Source organism: Oncorhynchus keta, chromosome 29 (assembly GCF_023373465.1).
Source record: "Oncorhynchus keta strain PuntledgeMale-10-30-2019 chromosome 29, Oket_V2, whole genome shotgun sequence".
Lineage (NCBI taxonomy): Eukaryota > Metazoa > Chordata > Actinopteri > Salmoniformes > Salmonidae > Oncorhynchus > Oncorhynchus keta.
Window position 1 is genome coordinate 20211187 of NC_068449.1, and position 25228 is coordinate 20236414.

Below are 25228 nucleotides of genomic sequence, written 5' to 3' on the forward strand. Positions count from 1 at the left end.
GTCCAAAGAAGGGCCAGATGTATACAGAATAGTGTCGTCTGTGTAGAGGTGGATCAGAGAATCACCAGCAGCAAGAGCGACATCATTGATAAATACAGAGTAAAAAGTAGGCCCGGTGTGTTATTTCTTACATTATTAGCCCAGTAATGTTTTTGTTAAAAATACAAGCATTTCGCTACACCTCCAACAACATCTGCTACATGTGACCAATAAAATTTGATTTGGATTTCTGGGGCCCACAAATATCTCCCCCACCGCACAAGCATGAGGAGCGCATACCCGGACAGGACGATCAAGCCAGTGACTCAACCCACTCAAATTGAGTATAGCGAAAAAATCCTGGCATGAAGTGAGGGACGGCATGGGATAGCGTGAGCAAGGCCAGTGACTCAGAGGCAGAAAATCCCAGTGGAGTGGATCCGGCCAGGCAGAGACAGCAAGAGTGGTTCATCACTCCAGTGCCTTACCGTTAACTAGTGTTGAGGGATTAGTGCTTTCAGTTCGATTATGTAAGGGATAATCAAGAGGATCTATGCGTTCTATGGAAAATAATGAACAACGTGGAAGGTGTGTTCCACGACGCGCGAGCAGAGTGGAACTGACCTTCCACGGAGTTGCATTATTTTTCAGAGAACGCACAGCCACGTGTTGATTATCCCTTTTATACAATGGCTATATTTGAACACATTTGCCGCTAGAAATGTGTTCAATATCCACTGAAGTAGTTAGCAAGTTTACTACATAGCGACAGTAGTTGCCTTGGTAACCAAACAAACAGACTTGCTAGTTTAGCTAACCAAACCATCAGTCCTGGCTTGCTATTATGAAAATAAAATTCAACAATGCCAATAATGTTTTCATTTCGACTATTGCTTTCAAAAGCAGCTCAAATATAGAACATGTAAGAATGAACCATATCCATTGAATTCTACTGTGCAAATATACCATGGGTTATAAGGAAATAATGCACACTCTAGAATTCCCTTCAAGCCAATCAGAAACGAGTATTCAACAATGCCATGGTATAATTAATCAATAAGACACGAGGGGGTGGGGTATATGGCCAAAATACCACGGCTAAGTGGTGATCTTATGTATGACACAAGGTGGAGTGTGCCTGGATACAGCCCTTAGCCATGGTATATTGGCCATATACCAAACTCAGCAACAAAAAAAAGAAACACCCTCTCCCTGTCAACGGCATTTATTTTCAGCAAACTTAACATGTGTAAATGTTTGTATGAACATGACAAGTTTCAACAACAGACATAAACTCAATACGTTTCACCGACATGTGACTTAACAGAAATTGATTAATGTGTCCCTGAACAAGGGGGGGGGTTCAAATCAAAAGGGACAGTCAGTATCTGGTGTGGCCACCAGCTGCATTAAGTCCAGCAGTGCATCTCCTCCTCATGGATGCACCAGATTTGCCAGTTCTTGCTGTGAGATGTTACTGCACTTTTCCACCAAGGCACCTGCAAGTTCCTGGACATTTCTGTGGGGAATGGCCCTAGCCCTCCGATACAGCAGGTCACAGACATGCTCAATGAGATTGAGATCAGGGCTCTTCGCTGGCCATGGCAGAACACTGACATTCCTGTCTTGCAGGAAATCACGCACAGAACGAGCAGTATGGCTGGTGGAATTGTCATGCTGGAGGGTCATGTCAGGATGAGACTACAGGAAGGGTACCACGTGAGGGAGGAGGATGTCTTCCCTGTAACGCACAGTGTTCAGATTGCTTGCAATGACAATAAGCTCAGTCCGATGATGCTGTGACACACCGCCCTAGACCATGATGGACCCTCCACCTCCAGATCGATCCAGCTCCAGAGTACAGGCCTCGGTGTAACGCTCATTCCTTCGACGCGGATCCGACCATCACCTCTGGTGAGACAAAACCGCGACTCGTCAGTGAAGAGCACTTTTTTGCCAGTCCTGTCTGGTCCAGTGACGGTGGGTTTGTGCCCATAGGCGATGTTGTTGCCGGTGATGTCTGGTGAGGACCTGCCTTACAACAGGCCTACAAGCCCTCAGTCCAGCTTCTCTCAGCCTATTGCGAACAGTCTGAGCACTGATGGAGGGAATGTGTGTTCCTGGTGTAACTCGGACAGTTGTTGTTGCCATCCTGTATCTGTCCTGTAGGTGTGATGTTTGGATGTACCGATCCTGTGCAGATGTTGTTACACGTGGTGTGCCACTGCGAGGACGATCTGCTGTCCGTCCTGTCTCCCTGTCTTAGTCGTCTCACAGTACGGACATTGCAATTTATTGCCCTGGCCACATCTGCAGTCCTCATGCCTTCATGCAGCATGCATAAGGCACGTTCACGCAGATGAGCAGAGACCCTGGGCATCTTTATTTTGGTGTTTTCCAGAGTCATTAGAAAGGCCTCTTTAGTGTCCTACATTTTCATAACTGTGACCTTAATTGCCTACTGTCTGTAAGCTGTTAGTGTCGTAATAACCGTTCCACAGGTGCATGTTCATTAATTGTTTATGGTTCATTGAACAAGCATGGGGAAAAAGTGTTTAATCCCTTTACAATGAAGATCTGTGAAGTTATTTGGATTTTTACTAATTATCTTTGACAGACAAAGAGTCCTGAAAAGGGGACATTCCTTTTTTTGCTGAGTTTACAAACCTCCGAGGTACCTTATTGCTATTATAAACTGGTTACCAACGCAATTAGAGCAGTAAAAATGAATGTTTTGTCATACCTGTGGTATACGGTCTGATATACCACAGCTGTCAGTTTATCAGCATTCAGGTCTTGAACCAGCCAGTTTGTAATACAAAATCATTTTTTAAACATTAAATGCATTTTGTGGGTTGAATGCTATAACACAGAATAAAACAATAAAAGTCCAATGATGGTAGTGACTAGCCATTTCTGCTTCACTTATTAACAATCATTTATTCACATTACTTTATTCCAATGTTTTAGTTGTGTATATCACATTTGTTTTATTTGATGACTATTTCATTCCAAGTCATCTCATGTCTATAGAGCTGCTGCCTATGCGGTCTGATAATCACTATTTTGTAGTTCTTCAAAGTAAATAAGGCATACTTTTATGACTGCTGAATACAATATATCAATCACTTAGATCATGTCATTTCAGGTAGATACACTACATTGCCAAAAGTATGTGGACACCTGCTAGTCAAACATCTCATAATAGAATCATGGGCATTAATATGGAGTTGGTCTTCCCTTTGCTTACATATCAGCCTCCACTCTTCTGGGAAGGCATTCCACTAGATGCTGGAATACTGCTGCGAGGACTTGCTTCCAATTCAGCCACAAGAGCATTAGTGAGGTTGGGCAATTAGGCCTGGCTCGCAGTCGGGTTCCAATTCATCCCAAAGGTGTTCGATGGGGTTGTGATCAAGACTCTTCTGTGAAGTTCTTCCACACCGATCTCGACAAACCATTTCTGTATGGACCTCGCTTTGTTCACGGGGGCATTGTCATGCTGATTCAGGAAAGGGCCTTCCCCAAACGGCTGCCAAAGTTGGAAGCACCGAATCATCTAGAATGTCATTGTATGCTGTAGATTCAATATCTCTTCACTGGAACTTAAGCCTAGTCCGAACAAAACTTTACAGTTGGCACTATGCATTTGGGCAGGTGGTGTTCTCCTGGCATCCGCCAAACCCAAATTCATCCTTCGATCTGCCAGATGGTGAAGCATGATTAATTTGATTTATTAGGATCCCCATTAGCCGACAATCACTCCAGAGAACACATTTCCACTGCTCCAGAGCCCAATGGCAGAGAGCTTTACACCACTCCAGCAGACACTTGTCATGGTGATTCTTGGCTTGTATGTGGCTGCTCGGCCATGGAAACCCATTTCATAAAGCTCCCGAACGTTTTTGGAACTCAGTAGTGTGTTGCAACCAAGGACAGACGATTTGTACTCGCTTCAGCACTTGGCAGTCCCGTTCTGTAAGCTTGTGTGGCCTACCACTTCACTGCTGAGCCATTGTCACGCCTAGACTTCCCACTTCACAATAGCACTTAGTTGACCTGGGCAGCTCTAGCAGGGCAGAAATTTGATGAACTGAATTGTTGCATCATATGACAGTGCCACATTAAAAGTAACTGAGCTCTTCAGGAAGGCCAGTCTACTGCCAATGTTTTCCTATGGAGATTGCATGGCTGTGTGCTCGATTTTATACCTGTTCGCAACGGGTGTGGCTGAAATTGCCGAATCCACTCATTTCAAGTGGCTTCCACACACACGTTCAAAAGTTTGAGGTCACTGAGAAATGCCCTTTTTGAACGAAAAGCATTTATTTGTCCATCAAAATAACTTGATCAGAAATACTGTGTAGACATCGTTAATGTCGTGACTATTGCAGCTAGAAACGGCAGATTTTTTTAATGGAATATCTACATAGGCCCATTATCACTAACCCTCACTCCTGTGTTCCAATGGCAGGTTGTGTTAGCTAATCAAATTGACCATTTTAAAGGCTAATTTGTCATTAGAAAACTCTTTTGCAATTACGTTAGCACAGCTGAAAACTGTGTTCTGATTAAAGAAGCAATAAAACTGGCATGCTTTAGACTAGTTGAGTAGCTGGAACATCAACATTTGTGTGTTCCTCTGTCCAGTGTCTGTTCTTTGGCCTATCTTAATATTTTATTTTTATTGGCCAGTCAGAGATATTTTTCTTTGCAACTTTGCCTAGAAGGTCGGCATCCCGGAGCTTTAATTTAAAGGTTGAGACAGTCTGTGTCCCTCGTATGGATCGGCAGAACATTCCATAAGAAAGAGGCTCTATAGGGAAAAGCCATGTCTCCAGTTGTTTGCTTAGAAATTGTAGGAACAATGAGGCCTGCATCTATAACCGTAGAGTAAGTATATGTAGGGAAGGACCAAATCTTAGCAAGTCCATTAAATACTTTGCAAGTTACCAGTAAAACCTTTAAAAAATCAGCCTTAGCCATAACAGAAAGCAAGCGTAGATGCTAATACTGGAGTAATATGATCGCATGGAGGTTCCAGTCAAGATTTAGCAGGTGTATTTTGCACTGGCTTTAGTGCCTTATTCGGGTTTTAGAGTATTACAATCCATTATGATTTACACAAGTGTCCAAGGGAGCAGGCTAGGGCCTGGGTGACATGACTGAATCCTGTTAGACTGGTAATCTGCACATCTGGGTATATCCACAACTGTGAACAATTACCCAGAGCATAATAAGTGACCCTGAAATCAGTCACTGATTGAAGGCAAGAAAGAAAAAGAAAGTGTTGCCAGTGTATTTAGCCGTCACAGGAATCTTTTCCCAGCTATGTCTGAAATCAGGCCTTGATGTACACTGCCACCTGCTGGTCCACTAGATTACTTGGTGGAACCTTGATCTACATACACTTCTGTTACGGGCAGCATAAGAAGTCATGATTGATATTGAACATTCATGAGAGCTCCATGTAAACTGTGCATGACAAGCAAAGAAGCAAGCAAAGTATTTATTCCACAAACTACATATATACAAAAATACACATGTATAACATTTGAGAGTTAACATTTAATGTGAAATGACAACTAAAATGTATAAAAACAATCCTTGATCCTTGATTATGATGCGCAGCCACAGCACAGCACTTGATCATACTGTCCACTGTAGCTGAGGAGGATAAAGAGAAAACAATGAGTAACAGGCTAAATAAAGTACAAGAGACATTAGATGCTCTGCACTGCTTGCTTAAATCATAAAATACTGCATACAATCATAGGTACCCTCATGGAAAGTTGCGCCTGTGTTGTCAGCACACATGTACCAGTTATGCAGGATTTAGCAGAGTCCAGTCTAGGGCTGGGTGATACGGCCAAAAAATCATTGATTTAAAAATAAAGAAAATTAGGCAATTCACTATAGACTTACTAAATAAGCTCTTGTACATTTAAAGCTCAAATACAAGGCATTTCAGTCAGCAATAATCTAATGAATTCAAGGTGTGTGAAATTAAGCTAAATAAGCCTCACTAATCAATTTATTTTATCAAATTAGTTTAACCTGCTTTTTTGCAATAATCACTGATGTGGCTTGCAAGTCTGTGAAAATGCCCAGTTACAAATTTAAAACCAAAACCATGCATGATGCATATTCACTAATAATGACTAATTTATTGTAACAGGCATTATAGGAAATTAACACATCACAATCTCAAGTAAACGTGCTAGTGAGTAGCCAACTAATCTTTATATTTCAAGTTTAACCAACTTGGATCTATTTGCAAGCTAACGAGGCAGACGTAAAAATCAAGAGGCCTACCTTATTTCTCAGAATGAGAACATTTTGCCAAATCCTTACAGTAGTGTTATGCTTATTGCACATTTATAAACAGACTATACAGACTAAAATGCTGCTAGCGGTACAGCAATGTGACAAACTGAGTATTACATTTCCAGAATCAATGTTCATTGATACTCCTGCTTTAGTAATGTGTGCTCTGTGCGCAATTTGAGTAGTTGAGACAAACATGTATCGTTAGAAAGGTACATTTTCTATTACAGTAAAATAATGTCTCAATCTGTTTCGGTGTCCATGACCGATTGTTGGACCAAACCGCTCATGCAAATAGCAAATTGAAACCGCTTGTCAGAGGGGAAGAGGTAACCTCTCAATTTTGTTAGTGTGAGTTGCAGAGAGAGGGGCTTGGTGTGTAAACAAAGGAAGAGGCGAAGCTAGAGGTTTCACTCTCACCAAAATAAGCCCAATGCGTTTCTATGGGCTTATTTTGGACCTAAGCTTGTCACGTGCCTTTGGGATAACGACTTTCATTGTTAGGGCGGAGACATGATCCTCTCGCCATTATTTACAGAACTCTTGTGTAAATGGGAAGGAGCACAGCACAGGAGTGAAGGCTGCGAGACCATAAATACGAGAACAAACCAATATAAAATGCATAAACATGAATTCAAAGAAACCTTGATTCTTGCGATACAGGCATTTTGATATTGAGCAAAAAAACAATTGGGGGGGGGGTGCAGGTTATGTTATATGACCATGCAGTCTATTGTTCTGCCCCTTTAGTACATCCTGACAAAGTGAGCTTCCTGTTGATTTTATTAGATTTGGCGTTGCCCACACGGTACCCTGTGTGAGCATTGAGAATAAACTAAGTCGAGAACTCCATATACCATGGAAATTATTTAATTTATTTAACTTCCTGAGGTCGTTACATTATGATAGCGAAATCGCAGTAGATGCAGTGCTTGCCGTTTTTACTCAACTCGGAGGAGATGCTCCCTCTGACTCGATTAAAAAAAGGGCAAATTCAGTGGATGAAAGGAGAAGGGTGAGGAGTCACTTACTCGATGACGGTGCAGACAGAGCAGCAGGATCTGGAGCAGCTGGCGCACTGCTGGATGCAGGAGGGGCAGGCTGGGCGGTCACACTGGGAGCACGGCCTCCTGGTGCCCTGGGCCTTCTGACACACACAGCACCCCACTGGAGCCAACGCTGAACCTGAGACAACCATACACACAGACCATTCTGGAAATGTGTCAAAATATCCCAATTGTGGGCAAGTGTCCGTCTCATGTACTAACGCACAGGTGTCAAACTCATTACAAAGAGAGCCAAGTATCTGTGGGTTCACACTCCCCTGTAAGGTCACAGATGAGTCCAAAAATCACATCAACTGGTTGTATATAGGGCCGGGACAATACCAGTATCGCAGCAAGGAATAAAAACACGAAGTGGATTTAACTTCTTTAGGAAAAACAGCCCTAATGTTGAAACAAACATGTCATCCAACTTATTTTACAACCCATGGCACACAACATTTACATACAGATGGTTTCTAATGGACCCGGTCGTCTGCGGTGTTTATTTTTTTACCTCTAAAAAGAAATGCGATACTGGTATTGTCCCGGCCCTAGTTGTTTAAGTCTTAATTTTTTTTTATTTTTTTTTACACAACCAGCAGTTTGACACCCCTGTACTAAACAGTAATCATTTCCTGAAATGAAGTTGGAATGGCGATTCCAAGTCTGATAGTAGTGGTTTCCTTCAGCCCACTCTCAGATGTGGGTGAAAGGTTGCAGTTTTACATGAGAAGCTCATTACCTTGAACAGGTGTAGTTCTCTGTAGTCTGCCATCCTGCCCAATCAGTGTCTGTCCCCTCAGGAGTGTCTGGCTCACATCAGGTTTCATACCTGACCCCGATGGCTGTATTGCTGAGCACTTCTCTGCATCTATATTCCGGATTTTGGTCCCATTGAAGAGCAGGTTCTTCGTCTTTTCTGGAAGAGAGGTGCCGAGACATTAACATACTAGCAGTTTATTATTTTTATTTCACCTTTATTTAACCAGGTAGGCCAGTTCTCATTTACAACTGCAACCTTGCCAAGATTAAATAAAGCAGTGCGACAAAAACAACAGTTACATGGGATAAATGTACAAAATGTACAGTCAATAACACAATAGAACAATCTATGTACAGTGTGTGCAAATGTGGTAAGATTAGGGAGGTAAGGCAACAAATAGGCCATAGAGGCTAAATAATTACAATTTAGCATTAACACTGGAGTGAGATGTGCAAGTAGAGATACTGGGGTGCAAAAGAGCAAGAGGATAAGAGCAAGAGGATAAGTAACAATATGAGGATGAGTTAGTTGGGTGTGCTATTTACAGACGGGCGGTGTACAGGTTTAATGATCGTAAGGTGCTCTGACAGCTGATGCTTAAAGTTAGAGGGAGGTATAAGTCTCCAGCTTCAGTGTTTTTTCCAATTCATTCCAGTCATTGGCAGCAGAGAACTGGAAGGAAAGGCAGCCAAAGGAGGTGTTGGCTTTGGGGATGACCAGTGAAAAATTCCTGCTGCAGCACGTGCTACGGGTGGGTGCTGCTACGGTGACCAGTGAGCTGAGATAAGGCGGAGCTTTATCTAGCAAAGACTTAGATGACCTGGAGCCAGTGGGTTTGGCGACGAATATGTAGCAAGGGCCAGCCAACGAGAGCATACAGATCGCAGTGGTGGGTCAAAACGGTGACAAAACGGATGGCACTGTCATAGCAAATTGGATGTCGTCTGAGGAGAGTATTGGAGACTATTTTGTACATGATCACCGAAGGATATTCAGTTTTACAAGGGTATGTATTGCAAAATGAGTGAAGGAGTCTGTTGCAAAATAGGAAGCAGATTGATTTAATTTTAGATTGGAGATGCTTAATGAGAGTCTGGAAGGAGAGTTTACAGTCTAACCAGACACCTAGGTATTTGTAGTTGTCCATATATTCTAAGTCAGAACCGTCCAGAGTAGTGATGCTAGTCAGGTGGGCAGCAATTGGTCTAACAGTTTGCGTCTAGAGTGTCTCCCCCTTTGAAGAGGGGCATGACTGCGGCAGCGTTCCAATCTTTGGGGACCTCAGACGATACGAAAGAGGTTGAACAAGCAAGTAATAGGGGTTGCAACAATTTCAGTGGATAATTTTAGAAAGAGAGGCTCCAGGTTGTCTAGCCCAGCTGATTTGTAGGGATCCAGAATTTGCAGCTCTTTCAGAACATCAGCTGTCTGTCTGGGGGGGGTTGCTGTAGGGGTGCTGAGATGTTGGCCGGGGTAGGGGTAGCCAAGTGGAAAGCTTGGCCAGCCGTAGAAAAATGCTTATTGAAATTGGATTATAGTGGCTTTATCGGTGGTGACAGCATTTCCTAGCCTCAGTGTAGTGGATAGCGGAGGTGCTCTTATTCGCCATGGACTTTAGTGTCCCACAACTTTTTGGAGTTTGTGCTGCAGGATGCAAATTTCTGTTTGAAAAAGCTAGCCTTTGCTTTCCTAACTGCCTGTATATATGGGTTCCTAACTTCACTGAAAAGTTGCATATAGCAGGGACTATTCGAAGCTAGTGCAGTGCACCACAGGATGTTTTTGTGCTGGTCATGGGCAGTCAAGTATGGGGTGAACCAAGGGCTATATCTGTTCTTTGTTCTACATTTTTTGGAAGGGGCATGCTTATTTAAGATGGTGAGGAAGGCACTTTTGAAGAACAACCAGGCATCGCATCCTCTGACGGGATGAGGTCAATATCCTTCCAGCATGTCCGAGCCAGGTCGATTAGAAAGTGTTTTAGGGAGCGTTTGACAGTGATGAGGGGTGGTCGTTTGACCGTGGACCTATAACGGACGCAGACAATTATCACTGAGATCCTGGTTGAAAACAGCGGAGGTATTTATTTCTTTAGAGATTGACTTTTAAAAGTAGTAGCTCGAACTGTTTGGGCATAGACCTGGATAGTGGAACAGAACTCTGCAGGCTAACTACGACCCCTTTAGCAGTTCTATCTTATGTTTCACCAAGACGTAGCTGAACGAAGAAACTGACAATATACAGCTGGCAGGATTTTCCAAGCACCAGCAGAACAGAGATGCTACCTCTGGTAAGAGGTATGTGTCTTTGTCAATAACAGCGGGTGCGCAATGTCTAATATTAAAGAAGTATCAAGGTATTTCTCACCTGAGGCAGAGTACCTTATGATAAGCTGTCGACCACACTATCTGTATTATTCGTAGCCGTCTATTTACCACCACAAAGCGAAGCTGGCACTAAGACCGCTCTCAACCAACTCTATAAGGCCATAAGCAAAGAACAAAATGCTCACCCAGAAGCGGCACTCCTAGTGGCCTGGGACTTTAATGCAGGCAAACTTAAGTTTCATCAAATTTTTACCAGCATTTTTACCAGCATGTCACGTGCAAAATAAATCCTAGACCACCTTTACTCCAGAGATGCATACAAAGCTCTCCCTCCATTTGGCAAATCTGACCATAATTCTATCCTCCCGGTTCCTGCTTACAAGCAAAAACTAAAGCAAGAAGTACCAGTGACTTGCTCAATGCGGAAGTGGTCAGATGACGCGGATGCTACACTACAGGAATGTTTTGCTAGCACAGACTGGAATACGTTCCGGGATTCATCCAATGGCATCGGCTTCATCAATAAGTGCATTGATGATGTCGTCCCCACAGTGACTGTACGTACATATCCCAACCAGAAGCCATGGACTACAGGCAATATCCGCATCGAGCTAAACGCTACAGCTGCCGCTTTCAAGGAGCGGGACACTAATCTGGACGCTTATAAGAAATCAAGCTATGCTCTCAGACGAACCATCAAACAAGCAAAGCGTCAACACGGGATTAAGACTGAATCCTACGACACCGGCTCTGACGTTCATCGGATGTGGCAAGGCTTGAAAACTATTACGGACTACAAAAGGAAAACCCAGATGCGAGCTGCCGAGTGACGTGAACCTACTAGACAAGCTAAATGCATTTTATGCTAGCTTTGAGGCAAGCAACACTGAAGCGTGCACGAGTGCACCAGCTGTTCTGGATAACTGATAACGCTCTCGGTAGCCAATGTGAACAAAACCTTTAAACAGGTCAACATTCACAAAGCCGCTGGGCCAGACGGATTACCAGGACGTGTACTCAAAGCAAGCGGACCAACTGTCAAGTGTCTTCACTGACTTTTACAATCTCCCTGACAAAGTCTGAAATACCTACATGTTTCAAGCGGACCACCCGAGTCCCTGTGCCCAAGGAAGTGAAGGTAACCTGCCTAAATGATTACTGCCCCATGGAACTCCCGTCAGTAGCCATGAAGTGCTTTGAAAGGCTGGTCATGGCTCACAACAGCATCCTCCCGGACTCCCTAAACCCACTCCAATTTGCATACCACCTCAACAGATCCACAGATGACGCAATCTCAAGCGCACTCCACACTGGCCTTTCCCACCTGGAAAAGGCACACCTATCTGAGAATGCTGTTCATTGACTACAGGTCAGCGTTCAAAACCAGTGCATACAAAGCTCACCACTAAGCTTAAGACTAAACACCTCCCTCTGCAACTGCATCCTGGACTTACTGACGGGCCGCCCCCAGGTGGAAAGACTAGGTAAGAACGTCTGCCATACTGATCCTCAACACTGGGGCGTGTACTTAGTCCCCTCCTTTATTCCCTGTTCACCCACGACTGCGTGGCCAAACACGACTCCAACACCATCATTAAGTTTGCTGACGACACAGTGGTAGGCCTGATCAACGATGAGACAGCATATAGGGAGGAAGTAGGAGAACTGGCAGTGCCAGGACAACAACCTTTCCCTCAATGTGAGCAATACAAAGGAGCGGATCATGGACTACAGGAAAAGGCAGGCCGAACAGGCCCCCATTAACATTGACAGGGCTGTAGTGGAGCAGGTTGAGAGCTTCAAGTTCCTTGGTGTCCACATCACCAATGAACTATCATGGTCCAAGACAGACGTGAAGATGTCACGACAAAACCTTTTCCCCCCTCAGGAGAAGGAAAAGCTTTGGTATGGGTCCCCAGATCCGCAAAAGGTTCTACTGCTGCACAAATCGAGAGCATCCTGACTGGTTGCATCACTGCCTGGTATGGCAACCTCTCAGTATCTGACCACAAGGCGCTAGAGAGTAGTGCGAATGGCCCAGTACATCACTGGGGACAAGCTTCCTGCCATCCAGGACCTATATACTAGGCGGTGTCAGAGGAAAGACCATAAAATTGTCAAGACTTGGGTGACTGGTCTCCAAGACTGTTCTCTGCTACCGCATTGCATGTGGTACCAGAGTGCCAAGTCCAGGACCAAAAGGCTCCTCAAAAGCTTCTACCCCCAAGCCATTCGACTGCTGAACAATTCATAATTTACATTACACTGCTGCTACGCGCCGTTTATTTGTTACCTATGCATAGTCACTTCACCCCCACCTACATGTACAGATTACCTCAACTAGCCTGTACCGCTGCACACTGACTCGGTTCCGATGCCCCCTGAATATATCCTAGTTAACGTTATACTTGTGTTATTACTACCTTTTTTTTTTGCCTACTTGGCAAATATTTTCTTCTTCTTCTTGAATGCCACTGTTGGTTAAGGGCTTGTAAGTAAGCATTTCATGGTAGTCTACATGTTTTGTTGTATTCTGTGCATTTGGCAAATAAATCAAACTTTTGTGGAACTGGGATTCCTGGGAGTGCATTGTGATGAAGATCAAAGGTAAGTGAATATTTATAATGCTATTTCTGACTTCTGTTGACTGCACAACGTGGCAGATATCTGTATGGCTTGTTCTGGTCTCTGATCTCTGTACTCAGATTATTGCATGGTGTGCTTTTCGGAAATCTGACACAGCGGTTGCATTAAGGAGAAGTGTATCTAAAGTGCCATGCATAACACTTGTATTTTCATCAACATTGATGAGTATTTCTGTAAATTGATGTGGCTCTCTGCAAAATCACCGGATGTTTTGGAAGCAAAACATTACTGAAAGCCAATGTAAACAGATTTTTGGATATAAATATGAACTTTAGCGAACAAAACATACATGTATTGTGTAACATGAAGTCATCTGATGAAGATCAAAGATTAGTGATTAATTTTCTCTCTATTTCTGCTTTTTGTGACTCCTCTCTTTGGCTGGAAAAAATGGCTGTGTTTTTCTGTGACTAGGTGCAGACCTAACATAATCATTTGGTGTGCTTTTGTCGTAAAGCCTTTTTGAAATCGGACACTGATGGGATTAACAAGAAGTGCATCTTTAAAATAGTGTAAAATACTTGTATGTTTGAGGAATTTTAATTATGAGATTTCTGTTTTGAATTTGGCGCCCTGCACTTTCACTGGCTGTTGTCATATCGAGCCCATTAGCAGGATCTAAGCCATAAGAAGTTAAAGAAAACCTTCTGTTCTGTTAGACAGGTAACTATCTACAATATAGCAGGGGATGTAAAGTAGAGGTCGACCGATTAATCGGCATGGCATGGCCAATTTCAAGTTGTCATAACAATTGGTAATCTGCATTTTTGGACGCCTATTATGGCCGATTACATTGCAATCCACGCACGAGGAGACTGCGTGGCAGGCAGACCACCTGTTACGAGAGTGCCGCAAGGAACCAAGGTAAGTTGCTAGCTAGCATTAAACTTACCTTATAAAAAAAACAACCTTAACATAATCACTAGTTAACTACACATGGTTGATGATATTACTAGTTTAACTAGCTTGTCCTGCGTTGCATATAATCAATGCGGTGCCTGTTAATTTATCATTGAATTACAGCCTACTTCAACTTCGCCAAACGGGTGACTTCACAAAAGCACATTCGCAAAGAAAGCACAATCATTGCACCAATGTACCGAACGATGAACATCAATGCCTTTCTTAAAATCAATACACAAGTATATATTTTTAAACCTGCAAATTTATTTAAGAAATTCATGTCAGCAGGCAATACTAACTAGGGTTCTAACTAAGTTGTGCCACTCCTCTTGTGTTCAGCGCAAGCAGAATCAGGGTATATGCAGCAGTTTGGGCCGCCTGGCACATTGAACTGTGTGAAGACCATTTCTTACTAACAAAGACCGTAGTTAATTTGACAGAATTTTACATAATTATGCAATGTAACAGCAATATTTAGACTTAATGTTACCACCCGTTCGATAAAATACAGAATGATTCCGTATTTTGCGGAAAGAATAAACATTTTGTTTTCGAAATGATAAGTCATTAATATGGTCAAATCTGAAAACTAAGGCTCGTATTTCTGTGTGGTTATTATATTATAATTAAGTCTATAATTTGATAGAGCAGTCTGAGCGGTGGTAGGCAGCAGCAGGCTCATAAGCATTCATTCAAACGGCACTTTCCTGCGTTTGCCAGCAGCTCTTCGCAATGCTTGAAGCAGTGCCTTCAAGCCCATCAACTCCCGAGATTAGCCTGGCAATACTATAGTGCCTATAAGAACATCAATTGTCAAAGGTCTATGAAATACAAATGGTATAGAGAGAAATAGTCCTATAATAACTACAACCTAAAACTTCTTAGCTGGGAATATTGAAGACTTAAAAAGAACCACCAGCTTTCACATGTTCTGAGCAAGGAACTTAAGGTTAAGATTTTTTTTACATGGTACATGTTGCACTTTTAATTTCTCCTCCAACACTGTTTCTACATTATTTAAACATATTTGAGATCTTTATTTATGTATTATATTAAGTATTGTTGTAATTGTCATTATTTCATATATATATATATATATATATATATATATATATATATATATATATATATATATATGAAGCCAATTAATCAGTATCAGCTTTTTTTTGGTCCTCCAATAATTGGTATCGGTGTTAAAAAAAATCATAAATCTGTCGACCTCTAGTGTAAAGACATAACACAAGTTTCCAGCAGCAGACTATGATCGATAATGTCAAAAGCCGCACTGATGTCTAACAAAGCAGCTCCCACACTTTGTTTGATGGATGTCAGGAGAAGGTTCTGCCGGAATGCATAGTGCCAACTGTAAAGGTTTGGAAAAAATAATGGTCCGTTTCTCTCCCCCCAACGACCCGTGCACAATGCGAGGTCTACACAAAAATGGTTTGTTGAGATCGGTGAAGAACTTCACTGCCGTGCACAGGGCCCTGACCTCAACCCCATCAAAAACCTTTGGGATGATTTTTTAAAATATATATTTTTTTATTTCACCTTTATTTAACCAGGTTGGCTAGTTGAGAACAAGTTCTCATTTACAACTGCGACCTGGCCAAGATAAAGCATAGCAGTGTGAACAGACAACACAGAGTTACACATGGAGTAATCAATAACACAGTAGAAAAAAGAAAATTGTGACTGAATGGAATCAAGTCCCCACTAGATGTTGGAACATTGCTATGGAAAGCCTTCCCAGAAGAGTGGAGGCTGTTATAGCAGAATGGGGAGGGGGGGGGGGGGGAACCAACTCCATATTAATGGGCATGACTTTGAATGACATTTGACGAGCGAATGTGTCCACACAGTTATGGTCATGTAGTCTGACTAAGTGACAAAATAAGACACCATAGTTACCTAGCTGCCAGAGAGCATGGCCAAATGCAAACATCCCTCGTATTAGCTAGCTAACTACAGTACTGTCGCACATGAGACATTCACCTAACGTTGGCTAGATTAAAGATCCACCCAGCGATTTGTTAAGACGTGTAACTAGGTAGTGGCTACCTAGAAATAGCCACCAAAGGCATACACTGCATTAAATGCCTGCCATGGGTGGATTAGCTATATAGCTAACGTTACTATCAAGTAGCTAATCAATTGACATTAATATTTGGCGTAGATAGCTAGTTAACAGTATGTAATCTAGCGAATACTGTTTTATCTGGTACAAGCTAGCTAAACAACATCAAACAGCGTAGGGCCAGCTAGCTAGCATTGCTAAATTAGCGAATAGCTGAATAATTGGTTAGCTAGCCAGCAAACATTACCGAAGACCTCTTGCCTGTACGTGTTCCCAAATACGCCGTGATGATTCAACTCCTTTTGTCCAACGTGAATTTTATACTGTGATGAGAATGACTCAGCGAAAGAATACGCTCTTTTAGTCATTTCTACAAAGAACACGCGACCAAATTTGCTTGCTTCAACATAGGGATAAAAAAAAATACCGTTCTTATAGCCAGCTACCTCAACGAAAAATACACTAGCACGCTAACTAACCAACCCGATCTTGGACCTCTTATCACATGACACTGTGTGTTTTCTCACGCAAACCCTGCTCAAACCTGTCTCAAACCACAATCGCAAGTTTATGAATGTTAGTGATGCATTCTGTTACAATGTTTAAGAAAACTCACGTTTTAATATCACTACTAGTTACATACTATCATTCCTCAATGCATAAAAATACCAAGTTATGTAGCTATCATATAAGTTTTATTTCAAAGCATCCAGTGAGGCAGCATCTCATTTACTCATGCTTTGTTAGGTCTTGCTTATGAACTTGTAGCTAGCAAAGACAAATCAAATTCCATATTAGCCTACTACAAAATTACTTGCATTTACAAGGATGACAATTATTTATCACACTGTTTCACTCCTAAACATGTGCAAACAAACAGCTGGTTGATACAAAATATGTGTAGTCTGCTGGTATGATAAATGAGTAAAAAAGACTGAAACAGTAGATGTAAGGCAGGTAAGGTTACACAGGAGGAAAAGTTATTGGATGTGTTTTTATCTTTCATGTTTGTTGTGTGGCACAAGGTAAGATTTACTCCTTGGTCAGTAATAGGACTTTCTGGCCGACATCATCACAAGGCAACTTACTGATGAGAAGCACTGCATAGATAGATGTAAAGTTACCAACATTACCAGTCAACATTGTTTCAAAGCTACACAAATCTGTTGGCATAAGTTTTTTTTTTACCACAATATTAGACAGTTTGGGGGTTGCAAACATATGTCACACCATGCCATATCTTTGTGCGTCCATCTTGAGGAGAGAGGAGGTAAACTCTCTAGAACATCTGGATCATGCACTCTCTGGACTTTCCTACACCGACCCACTTAACTGTAGAGAGAAATGACAAAGGACATTTCAAAAAACATGAACACATCCCCAAAACATTTGCACTAGACAAGTATCATCCTTGCAGAACTGGGTACTAGTTATGATATAGTATAGTGCCCCTACTGGCACATTTAAGCCATGTCCCTGGTACTCAGTTGGCTCTTCAGTTTCCTATATAGGGGTCAGTAATAGTATGCTGGACTATGGTATGGTTAAAACTGGGTCATGTTCAGTAGACATGCAACTGAAGAAAATGTTTTGAAATGGAGGTACTACTACTACGACCTATAGGCCTACTTGTCCAATAAGAAGGATTTATTTTGTTATCAGTTTGGGTCAGCAGGAACACCCTCTATCCTATATGTAACTTACTGGGTACTCCAATGTGGTTCTCCACAAAGCGGATGTAGTTCTGAGCCTTCTGGGGGAGATTATTCCACTTCCTGGCTGCAGACGTGTCACTCTTCCAGCCGGGGAAGGTCTCATACTCTACCTCCACTTTGTGCAACAGCTCCATGTCAGCTATGTGAGTGAAGGATGAAGATCATAAATCAGAGGAGAAATTAAATGTTTTTGTATAGATAATACTTCATGAATTCTATAAATGTCTATTTTACAGGGTAGGCCTAGTTTGGTACAGTACTTTTGAATCGAATTTAGAGAGCATACCTGGGAAATGGGGAATTCTTTTGCCATTGATTTTGTAGGCCACTCCTACTTTGATCTCATCCAGCACATCAAGGATGTCAAGTTTTGTCAAAGCAATGCTTTAAGGAAGCAATGTTATTTGTTTAACACATTTCAGGAAAGAGATGAAAACTACTACAAGAGTTACATTCAGAGGAGCAGTCACAGACAGATACAGCACTTTGAACAAGGCAGATAAAGAAATAACAAATAAAATAACTTGCCTTTCGTGAACTAACACTCGCCCCTGACTTTTTTCTCCCCTATTAGCACTGACTTTGCTGATAGTTACTTTATTTAGGAAAAATATACTTACTATGACTGAGATATGTGATTGTCCCACCTAGCTATCTTAAAATGAATGCACTAACTGTAAGTCTCACTGGATAAGAGTGTCTGCAAAATGACTAACATGTAGAATGTCAATGTAGTAAAGAGTAGGGTCAGATATTCAAAAAGAGTTAAGATTTGGCAGCCTGCCTTTCAGTCATATCCACTCACGCAGTGAAGCCATTGATCATGTGAGCGTATCTCAGGATGACCAGGTCCAGCCAGCCACAGCGACGTTTCCTGCCTGTGGTCACGCCCACCTCATGACCCCTTGTCTGCAGCAGCTCACCTGTCACCTGCACAAAACCCACTCAGCTTAGAATACTTCAGTGTTGTCCACTTATGGACACCAGTCTTAATAGTTTTTATTACAAAAAAGTATTGAAAATAAACACTTGTGCGGTGGGGGAGATTTGTGTGGGCTATACTCAGCCTTGTCTTAGGGAAGTTAGTTAGTGGTCTGTTGATATAAAGTTGGTGGTATGGGGGCTGTGCTTTGGCAAAGTGGGTGGGGTAACATCCTGCCTGGTTGGCCCTGTCCAGAGGTAACTTTGGACGGAGCCACATTGTCAGTCCCCAGTATCTATTCTGTATAAGGGCTTTATAAAATAAATGTGATTGATTTCAGTAAAAGCTTAGTAAAGCAATACATTTACAGTTGGAGTGAGGGATCAAGCTGAAACACATTGACCAGAAACCCCATGGACAGTTCTCATGTTAGGTTACATAACCCCAGACCAGACAGTATGTCTATCTTGAACCCTGACTCTGGCCTAAATTTAGGCCTTGAACATGTGATCAGCATGAGAGCTGAAGAGTGTTGTAACAGGCCTCTCACACAATCTGACAGCTGGCCACAGAGGCAGCGCCTTTTGATACCAGGCTTCCTACATGTGTGAGAGTCATATGATCTTAAACACTAGGTTTACTATACATATCCAACTCAACTTGTACCTCAAAAGAAAAGAACATGTCCAAACAAACTGTATATATCAAACTACTAACCCTTCCTGTATGTAAATGCTCTACAACCTCTGCTAAGAGGTCTTCACCTTCATGGCACAGGTGATAGTGTACTCTCTCACTCAAGGTCACCGGTTCAAGTCTTGCTATGGCTGTTCATCTTTAATCGTTACAATATAATCTCCTTATTGAGAGAGTCAAGAATGTCTATATAGATGAATGAGCACATACATTGAGTTGTTCTGTGGGGAAGGCACCAATTCCCACCCTGGTGGTGTAGGCCTTTGATACACCATACACTTCACCAATATTCAGGGGAGGGATGCCAAGACCAGTGCATGCCCCACCAACGGTGCAGTTTGATGAGGTCACAAAAGGATATGTGCCTAAAGGGAAGAGAGAAAGTGGAAATAAATGTAAATACAGATGAGTTGTCCATGTAACCATCACACTTTCTTATCCATCTTATCATTGGCACGATCCTTAATGTAAGATTGTTTGTTTGTGAATAAAGGCCCACGTTGGAGCTTAGGAGTGTGCGGACTCTATTTATTTTTTATAACAGTCCGCAATGGGACCATGACATTTCTTACCAAAGTCAATGTCGAGGAGGGCAGCGTTGGCCCCTTCCACCAGAATTTTCTTTGGGGGTCCATGAAGAGCCTCGTACATGTAATAGACTCCATCCCGAACCATCGGCCGCAACCTCTCTCCATACTCCTGCACAGTACAAGACAACAAGAAGTTTCATAGATCTAATATATCTGTAGTCCATGACTATTCATTCGGAGGGGATTTACCACATACCTTCAGTTTTTTCAGCTGACTTTCAGTATCAACTGTCAGGGATGAGTACATGGACTGGTACTGTTCGACAAGGTTCTTGAATCTGAAAGAAACTCCCAAATCATCTCAATCTCTATTACCTTTCACTTTAGTTGGTCAATTTAGTTCAAGAGTAAAGTCTTGAGACAGCTACAACCATATACTGTTGGACTCTCAAAATGTTTATTGTATGTCAGGTTTAGATGTTTATATTGTGTCCTGTCTGTCAGTAAGCATACTTGGTAGAGAACTCCTTGAAGTCTCCCAGCAGGTCACAGACACGCAGTCCTGTGCGAGATGCCTTGCTGGCATAGGTGGGTCCAATGCCTTTCTTGGTTGTTCCAATTCTGTCATGAGAAAAACACACCTGTTTTAGCTGAGGGGATTAAAAAGTAGCATTTGCAATTTTACATCAGCTGTGAAAGTGATTTCCTGGGATTTCTATTGACAGTGAGCCATTGTACTCTCTACCTTTATGTAAGCAACCATTGCCTTCCCTACCCTTACATCTTTCCCTCTGTTGCTTGTCTCTGGGTCTCCTGAATTCCATCCACAACCTGATGGAAATCAAACACTGTTGAAAGATAAAAGCAAAATAAATGTCATCCTTTCTCCAAGCCCAATACACAAATATACACTGAGTATACCAAACATTAGGAACACCTTCTAATATTGAGTTGCAAAATACAGAAATCATTCCTGTATGCTTAATTTTGTATTTTTCCAAATTCAGCATCATATAATGCAAAATGCATCATGATTTCTGTATTTTTTAAGTTATATATCTTGAAAACTTGATTGGTGACAAGCAAAACATTTTGGGACTATGTCAACAATGGACTAATGAAACAAATACCCAAATATGTACTTTTCCTTTAAATATTTTGTCTGGCCCAGTCACCCTTTGAATGACACACAAACATGATCCATGTCGCAATTGTCTCAAGGCTTAAAAATACTTCTTTAACCTGTCTCCTCCCCTTCATCTACATTGGTTGAAGTGGGATCATAGGGGATCATAGCTTTTACCTGGATTCACCTAGTCAGTCTATCTCATGGAAAGAGCAGGTGATCTTAATGTTTTGTACACTTAGTACATTATGCAGATAAAAATATCACATATTCTGTATACATCTTCGCTTCATTTGTGGAACCAGAAAAATACACACATACCAAGGTGAGCTCTGTCAGAGACTATTAGTCTCTTCTCCCAGCCTTTGAGACCTGGTCAGAGAATTGAGAAAAAAAAGTAATGTAATGGCTTCCGCGTCACTTGACAACTACAGCATTGACTGTTATTCTAAAAATATTTAATTTACCTTTCTTCTCATTGTTCTCCGCCTCCTCAAACAAACCTGGTAGGTGTATGACTACGCCATTACCTACAAGGGAACATATGCTAGATAAGAGCATACTGACCATTGCCTACTGGAATTAGTGGAAATGGGGATAAAGAGTAGAGAAACACTCACCAATGACACATATACTTTTGGGGTTGATAATTCCACTGGGGAGAAGGTGAAAGTCATACTCTTTGCCTTCCACTACCACTGTGTGGCCTGCATTGTTACCGCCCTAGAAGATCAAAACAAGATTGTGTTTAGCAAACCTCCAACTGTCACCAAAGTCAGGCAGCTTCATTTCACCAAAGGACAGTTATTGATTTGATTTATGGCTGTTTTGCAAAAAGGGTCAGCAGAACATGGACATAAAACTGTCAGGACATCCACTGGCCATGCATCCAGAGCAAACGTAGAATCTTATTTGAGTCAGTGTGTAATAGAGTCTAAGCCCCCTCCTTGTCACAAAGCTACCCCCTACCAACTATTTTAACAGACTTGACTGCCAGACCCTACACTCCGTCACCCCGGCTAAGACCCGGCCTTCTCAATGTCAAGTCACACTGGGAATGTGACCCTGCACCAGCCCAGTGGGTGGGGCTGGCTGAAGAAGTACACAGAGTGCTCAGTGCTGTGACCTACTGTCAATGGAGAGTACAACACAACAATTGTGTAATGGACTTTACACTGTTAGTCCCCCAATAAATGATTTATGAGCAAGTTTTGCTTTTCTTTGCTGGTCAAAGAGAAACTTTGATCTTAAGAAACATTGCCTAAGTGTCATTAGTGACATCATCTTCATTAAGGAGGTCAAGCTCTATATAGTAGAATAGTTTATGACACCCTCTTTATTATATCAATAACCCTTTGTAATTCTATGAGTATTGGTCTAATTGTCCTCTAATGCTTCCTTCCCCCAGCAGTACTTTGGTCTATTTGAGCATTTTACTGTATTGGTCTTCAGATAGATACAATTTAGTGATGTGTGAGGTATAGATCCCCAGTTGAGAGAATATGCTTGTAATGATCATGTCATAAGAAGAGACAAATAACCAGTCAATTTTCCAATTTGAAAAGTTTAATTTAAACTCCAGTCAAGTCAATAAATACAAATTCAGTTGAAATTGAAGAACGGGTCCACCAAGGAATTTTAAAATTATTTAAACAATTCAATCTAAACTAATTTCCTGCAATGATAAAATAGAAAACACAACGGAACTTTATTGATCCTAAATTCCCTTATAACCTCGAGGACAACACATAAGAGAACATTTAGGGCAAAAAAAACATGTGCTATTTCAACCATTTTCCAATGCCTTCCAATGTCACATTGTAGTTCAATATGCTACAGTGACAGTCACTGATTCCGATGTGTTGGAACACAATTTGCTAAAGACTCACCATGAATTTTACAGCATCCATGCTTATAATTCAATGACATGATGATATAACTTTTGTCAGTTCAAGTATGTGAACTTTGCATTAATATCGTATCATATACACACGATATTACCTGACATCTGCAAACAAGGTCAGACTCAGTCGCCAATAAATCCACGACTTTTCCTTTGCCTTCATCTCCCCATTGCGCACCGAGCACTACTGTCACTTTGTTCCCTGTTTCGTTCCGTGGCCGCTTCAGCCCTTGGGTTGGGTTGGAGGGTGGATTTGTATAACTCTTGTGGTCTTTTGCTGAACAGCTAAACGACATGATGTTGCTTATGCTGTCCCTCCGAAACAGACTAGAATGTTTCCAAGAGTAGTATTGCCATATCAATGTCTCGGTGATGTCAGGACGCACGGACCGCAGTAGGCATGATTATTAGTTCAAACAGTTGTTTCTATTGGACACATTCAGGTAGGTCCCTCCCCGTTTCGTACTGTTAGCTTCCGTTCAATAAACGTTTTGCAACAGATTCGGCCTAATGAATTCCCCCCAGATCTCGAACAGCGCCTGCATTGGGAGGAGCCCTGTCTCTCACATGTTAATATAAAACTTGTTTGATGTCAATAAAAAGAAAGGAAAATAGAATTATTCCGTTGGTGGGCAGTTAGACCTGTTTTGGGCAGTTAGGAAGATTACAATGCTTATATGAAATTCATAACCGGCACTCTAATCTTTCGAAAAGTAGGATAAATTGTAGACCTAAATTGGCACTCCACAAAGGTTGCCGACACCAGCAATATGAAGCCACACTTGTGGAATGGGCATAGGCCCACAGTGTACCATGTGTGTCATTGTCTCCTGAGCTTCCCACCAACGTAGTCTCATTGTACCTCTTTCCGAGATGTTCATCATAATGTGTGTGCACAGCTCATTTTTGGATTTGCCCGTCTGCATTTGTCACATGAATAAGGCATATCTGTGATATTTTATCTATTTGAACCTTTTCTTTTTATTGGCCAGTCTGAGATATGGCTTTTTCTTTGCAACTCTGCCTAGAAGGCCACCATCCCAGAGTCGTCTCTTCGCTGTTGACGTTGAGACTGGTGTTTTGCGGATACTATTTAAGGAAGCTGCCAGTTGAGGACTTGTGAGGCATCCATTTCTCAAACTAGACACTTGTCCTCTTGCTCAGTTGTGCACTGGGGCCTCCCACTCCTCTTTCTATTCTGGTTAGAGACCGTTTGCAGTGTTCTGTGAAGGGAGTAGTACACAGCTTTGTACCAGATCTTCAGTTTCTTGGCAATGTCTCACATGGAATAGCCTTCATTTCTCAGAACAAGAACAGACTGACAAGTTGCAGAAGAAAGTTATTTGTTTCTGGCCATTTTGAGCCTGTAATCGAACCCATAAATGCTGATGCTCCAGATACTCAACTATAGATTTTTTTTAATAAAAAAATATAAATATATACTTCACCTTTATTTAACCAGGTAAGCTAGTTGAGAACAAGTTCTCATTTACAGCTGCGACCTGGCCAAGATAAGGCAGTGCGACAGAAACAACAACACAGGAAGTTACACATGGAATAAACAAGCGTACAGTCAATAACACAATAGAAAAAATAAAGTCTATATACAGTGTGTGCAAACGGCATGAGGAGGTAAGGCAATAAATAGGCCATAGTAGCAAAGTAATTTCAATTTAGCAGATTAACACTGGAGTGATAGATGAGCAGATGGTGTGTAAGTGGTGATACTGGTGTGCAAAAGAGCAGCAAAGTAAATAAAAACAATATGGGGATGAGGTAGGTAGATTGGGTGGGCTAATTACAGATGGGCTATGTACAGCTGTAGCGATCGGTTAGCTGCTCAGATAGCTGATGTTTAAAGTTAGTGAGGGAAATGTAAGTGTCTAGCTTCAGAGATTTTTGCAATTCGTTGCAGTCACTAGCAGCAGAGAACTGGAAGGAAAGGTGGCCAAAGGAGGTGTTGGCTTTGGGGATGACCAGTGAGATATACCTGCTGGAGCGCGTGCTACGGGTGGGTGTTGTTATCAGTGTTACCAGTGAGCTGAGATAAGGCGGAGCTTTACCTAGCATAGAATTATAGATGACCTGGAGCCAGTGGGTCTGGTGACGAATATGTAGCGAGGGCCAGCCAACTAGAGCAGACTAGAGCATACAGGTCACAGTGGTGGGTGGTATAAGGTGCTTTGGAAAACAAAACGGATGGCACTGTGATAGACTACATCCAATTTGCTGAGTAGAGTTTTGGAAGCTATTTTGTAGATGACATCG

General features: G+C 41.9%; 2 protein-coding genes across 2 annotated transcripts; both read right to left on the reverse strand.

The window, feature by feature from the left end:
• Positions 1 to 5472: 5472 nt before the first annotated feature.
• Positions 5473 to 16638, reverse strand: LOC118362436 (apoptosis regulatory protein Siva-like). Its single transcript, XM_035742762.2, has 4 exons — positions 16316 to 16638; positions 8095 to 8271; positions 7338 to 7491; positions 5473 to 5646 (listed from the first exon to the last, which is right to left on the reverse strand). Exons 1-4 carry the CDS (start codon positions 16434 to 16436, stop codon positions 5598 to 5600), a joined length of 501 nt encoding a protein of 166 aa, XP_035598655.1. The 5' UTR covers positions 16437 to 16638; the 3' UTR covers positions 5473 to 5597.
• A 404-nt stretch (positions 16639 to 17042) lies between these two features.
• LOC118362435 (adenylosuccinate synthetase isozyme 1 C) lies at positions 17043 to 23332 on the reverse strand. Its single transcript, XM_035742760.2, has 13 exons — positions 23059 to 23332; positions 21678 to 21780; positions 21525 to 21587; positions 21379 to 21429; positions 20713 to 20779; positions 20445 to 20552; positions 20188 to 20269; positions 19974 to 20100; positions 19612 to 19766; positions 18589 to 18713; positions 18070 to 18167; positions 17773 to 17922; positions 17043 to 17400 (listed from the first exon to the last, which is right to left on the reverse strand). The coding sequence occupies exons 1-13, from the start codon at positions 23254 to 23256 to the stop codon at positions 17348 to 17350; spliced, it is 1380 nt and encodes a 459-aa protein (XP_035598653.1). The 5' UTR covers positions 23257 to 23332; the 3' UTR covers positions 17043 to 17347.
• Positions 23333 to 25228: the final 1896 nt, after the last annotated feature.

Coding starts and splice junctions, on each gene's coding strand:
- LOC118362436 (XM_035742762.2), bottom strand. CDS start 16,436: ATGACTAAAAGAGCGTATTCTTTCGCTGAGTCATTCTCATCACAGTAT. Junction 8,272..16,315: donor GTACAGGCAAGAGGTCTTCG/GTAATGTTTGCT, acceptor CCTCTCTTCCAG/AAAAGACGAAGAACCTGCTC. Junction 5,647..7,337: donor TCTGTCTGCACCGTCATCGA/GTAAGTGACTCC, acceptor TATCCTCCTCAG/CTACAGTGGACAGTATGATC.
- LOC118362435 (XM_035742760.2), bottom strand. CDS start 23,256: ATGTCGTTTAGCTGTTCAGCAAAAGACCACAAGAGTTATACAAATCCA. Junction 21,430..21,524: donor GGAGAACAATGAGAAGAAAG/GTAAATTAAATA, acceptor TTCTCTGACCAG/GTCTCAAAGGCTGGGAGAAG. Junction 19,767..19,973: donor CCTCCTCGACATTGACTTTG/GTAAGAAATGTC, acceptor TCTTCCCTTTAG/GCACATATCCTTTTGTGACC.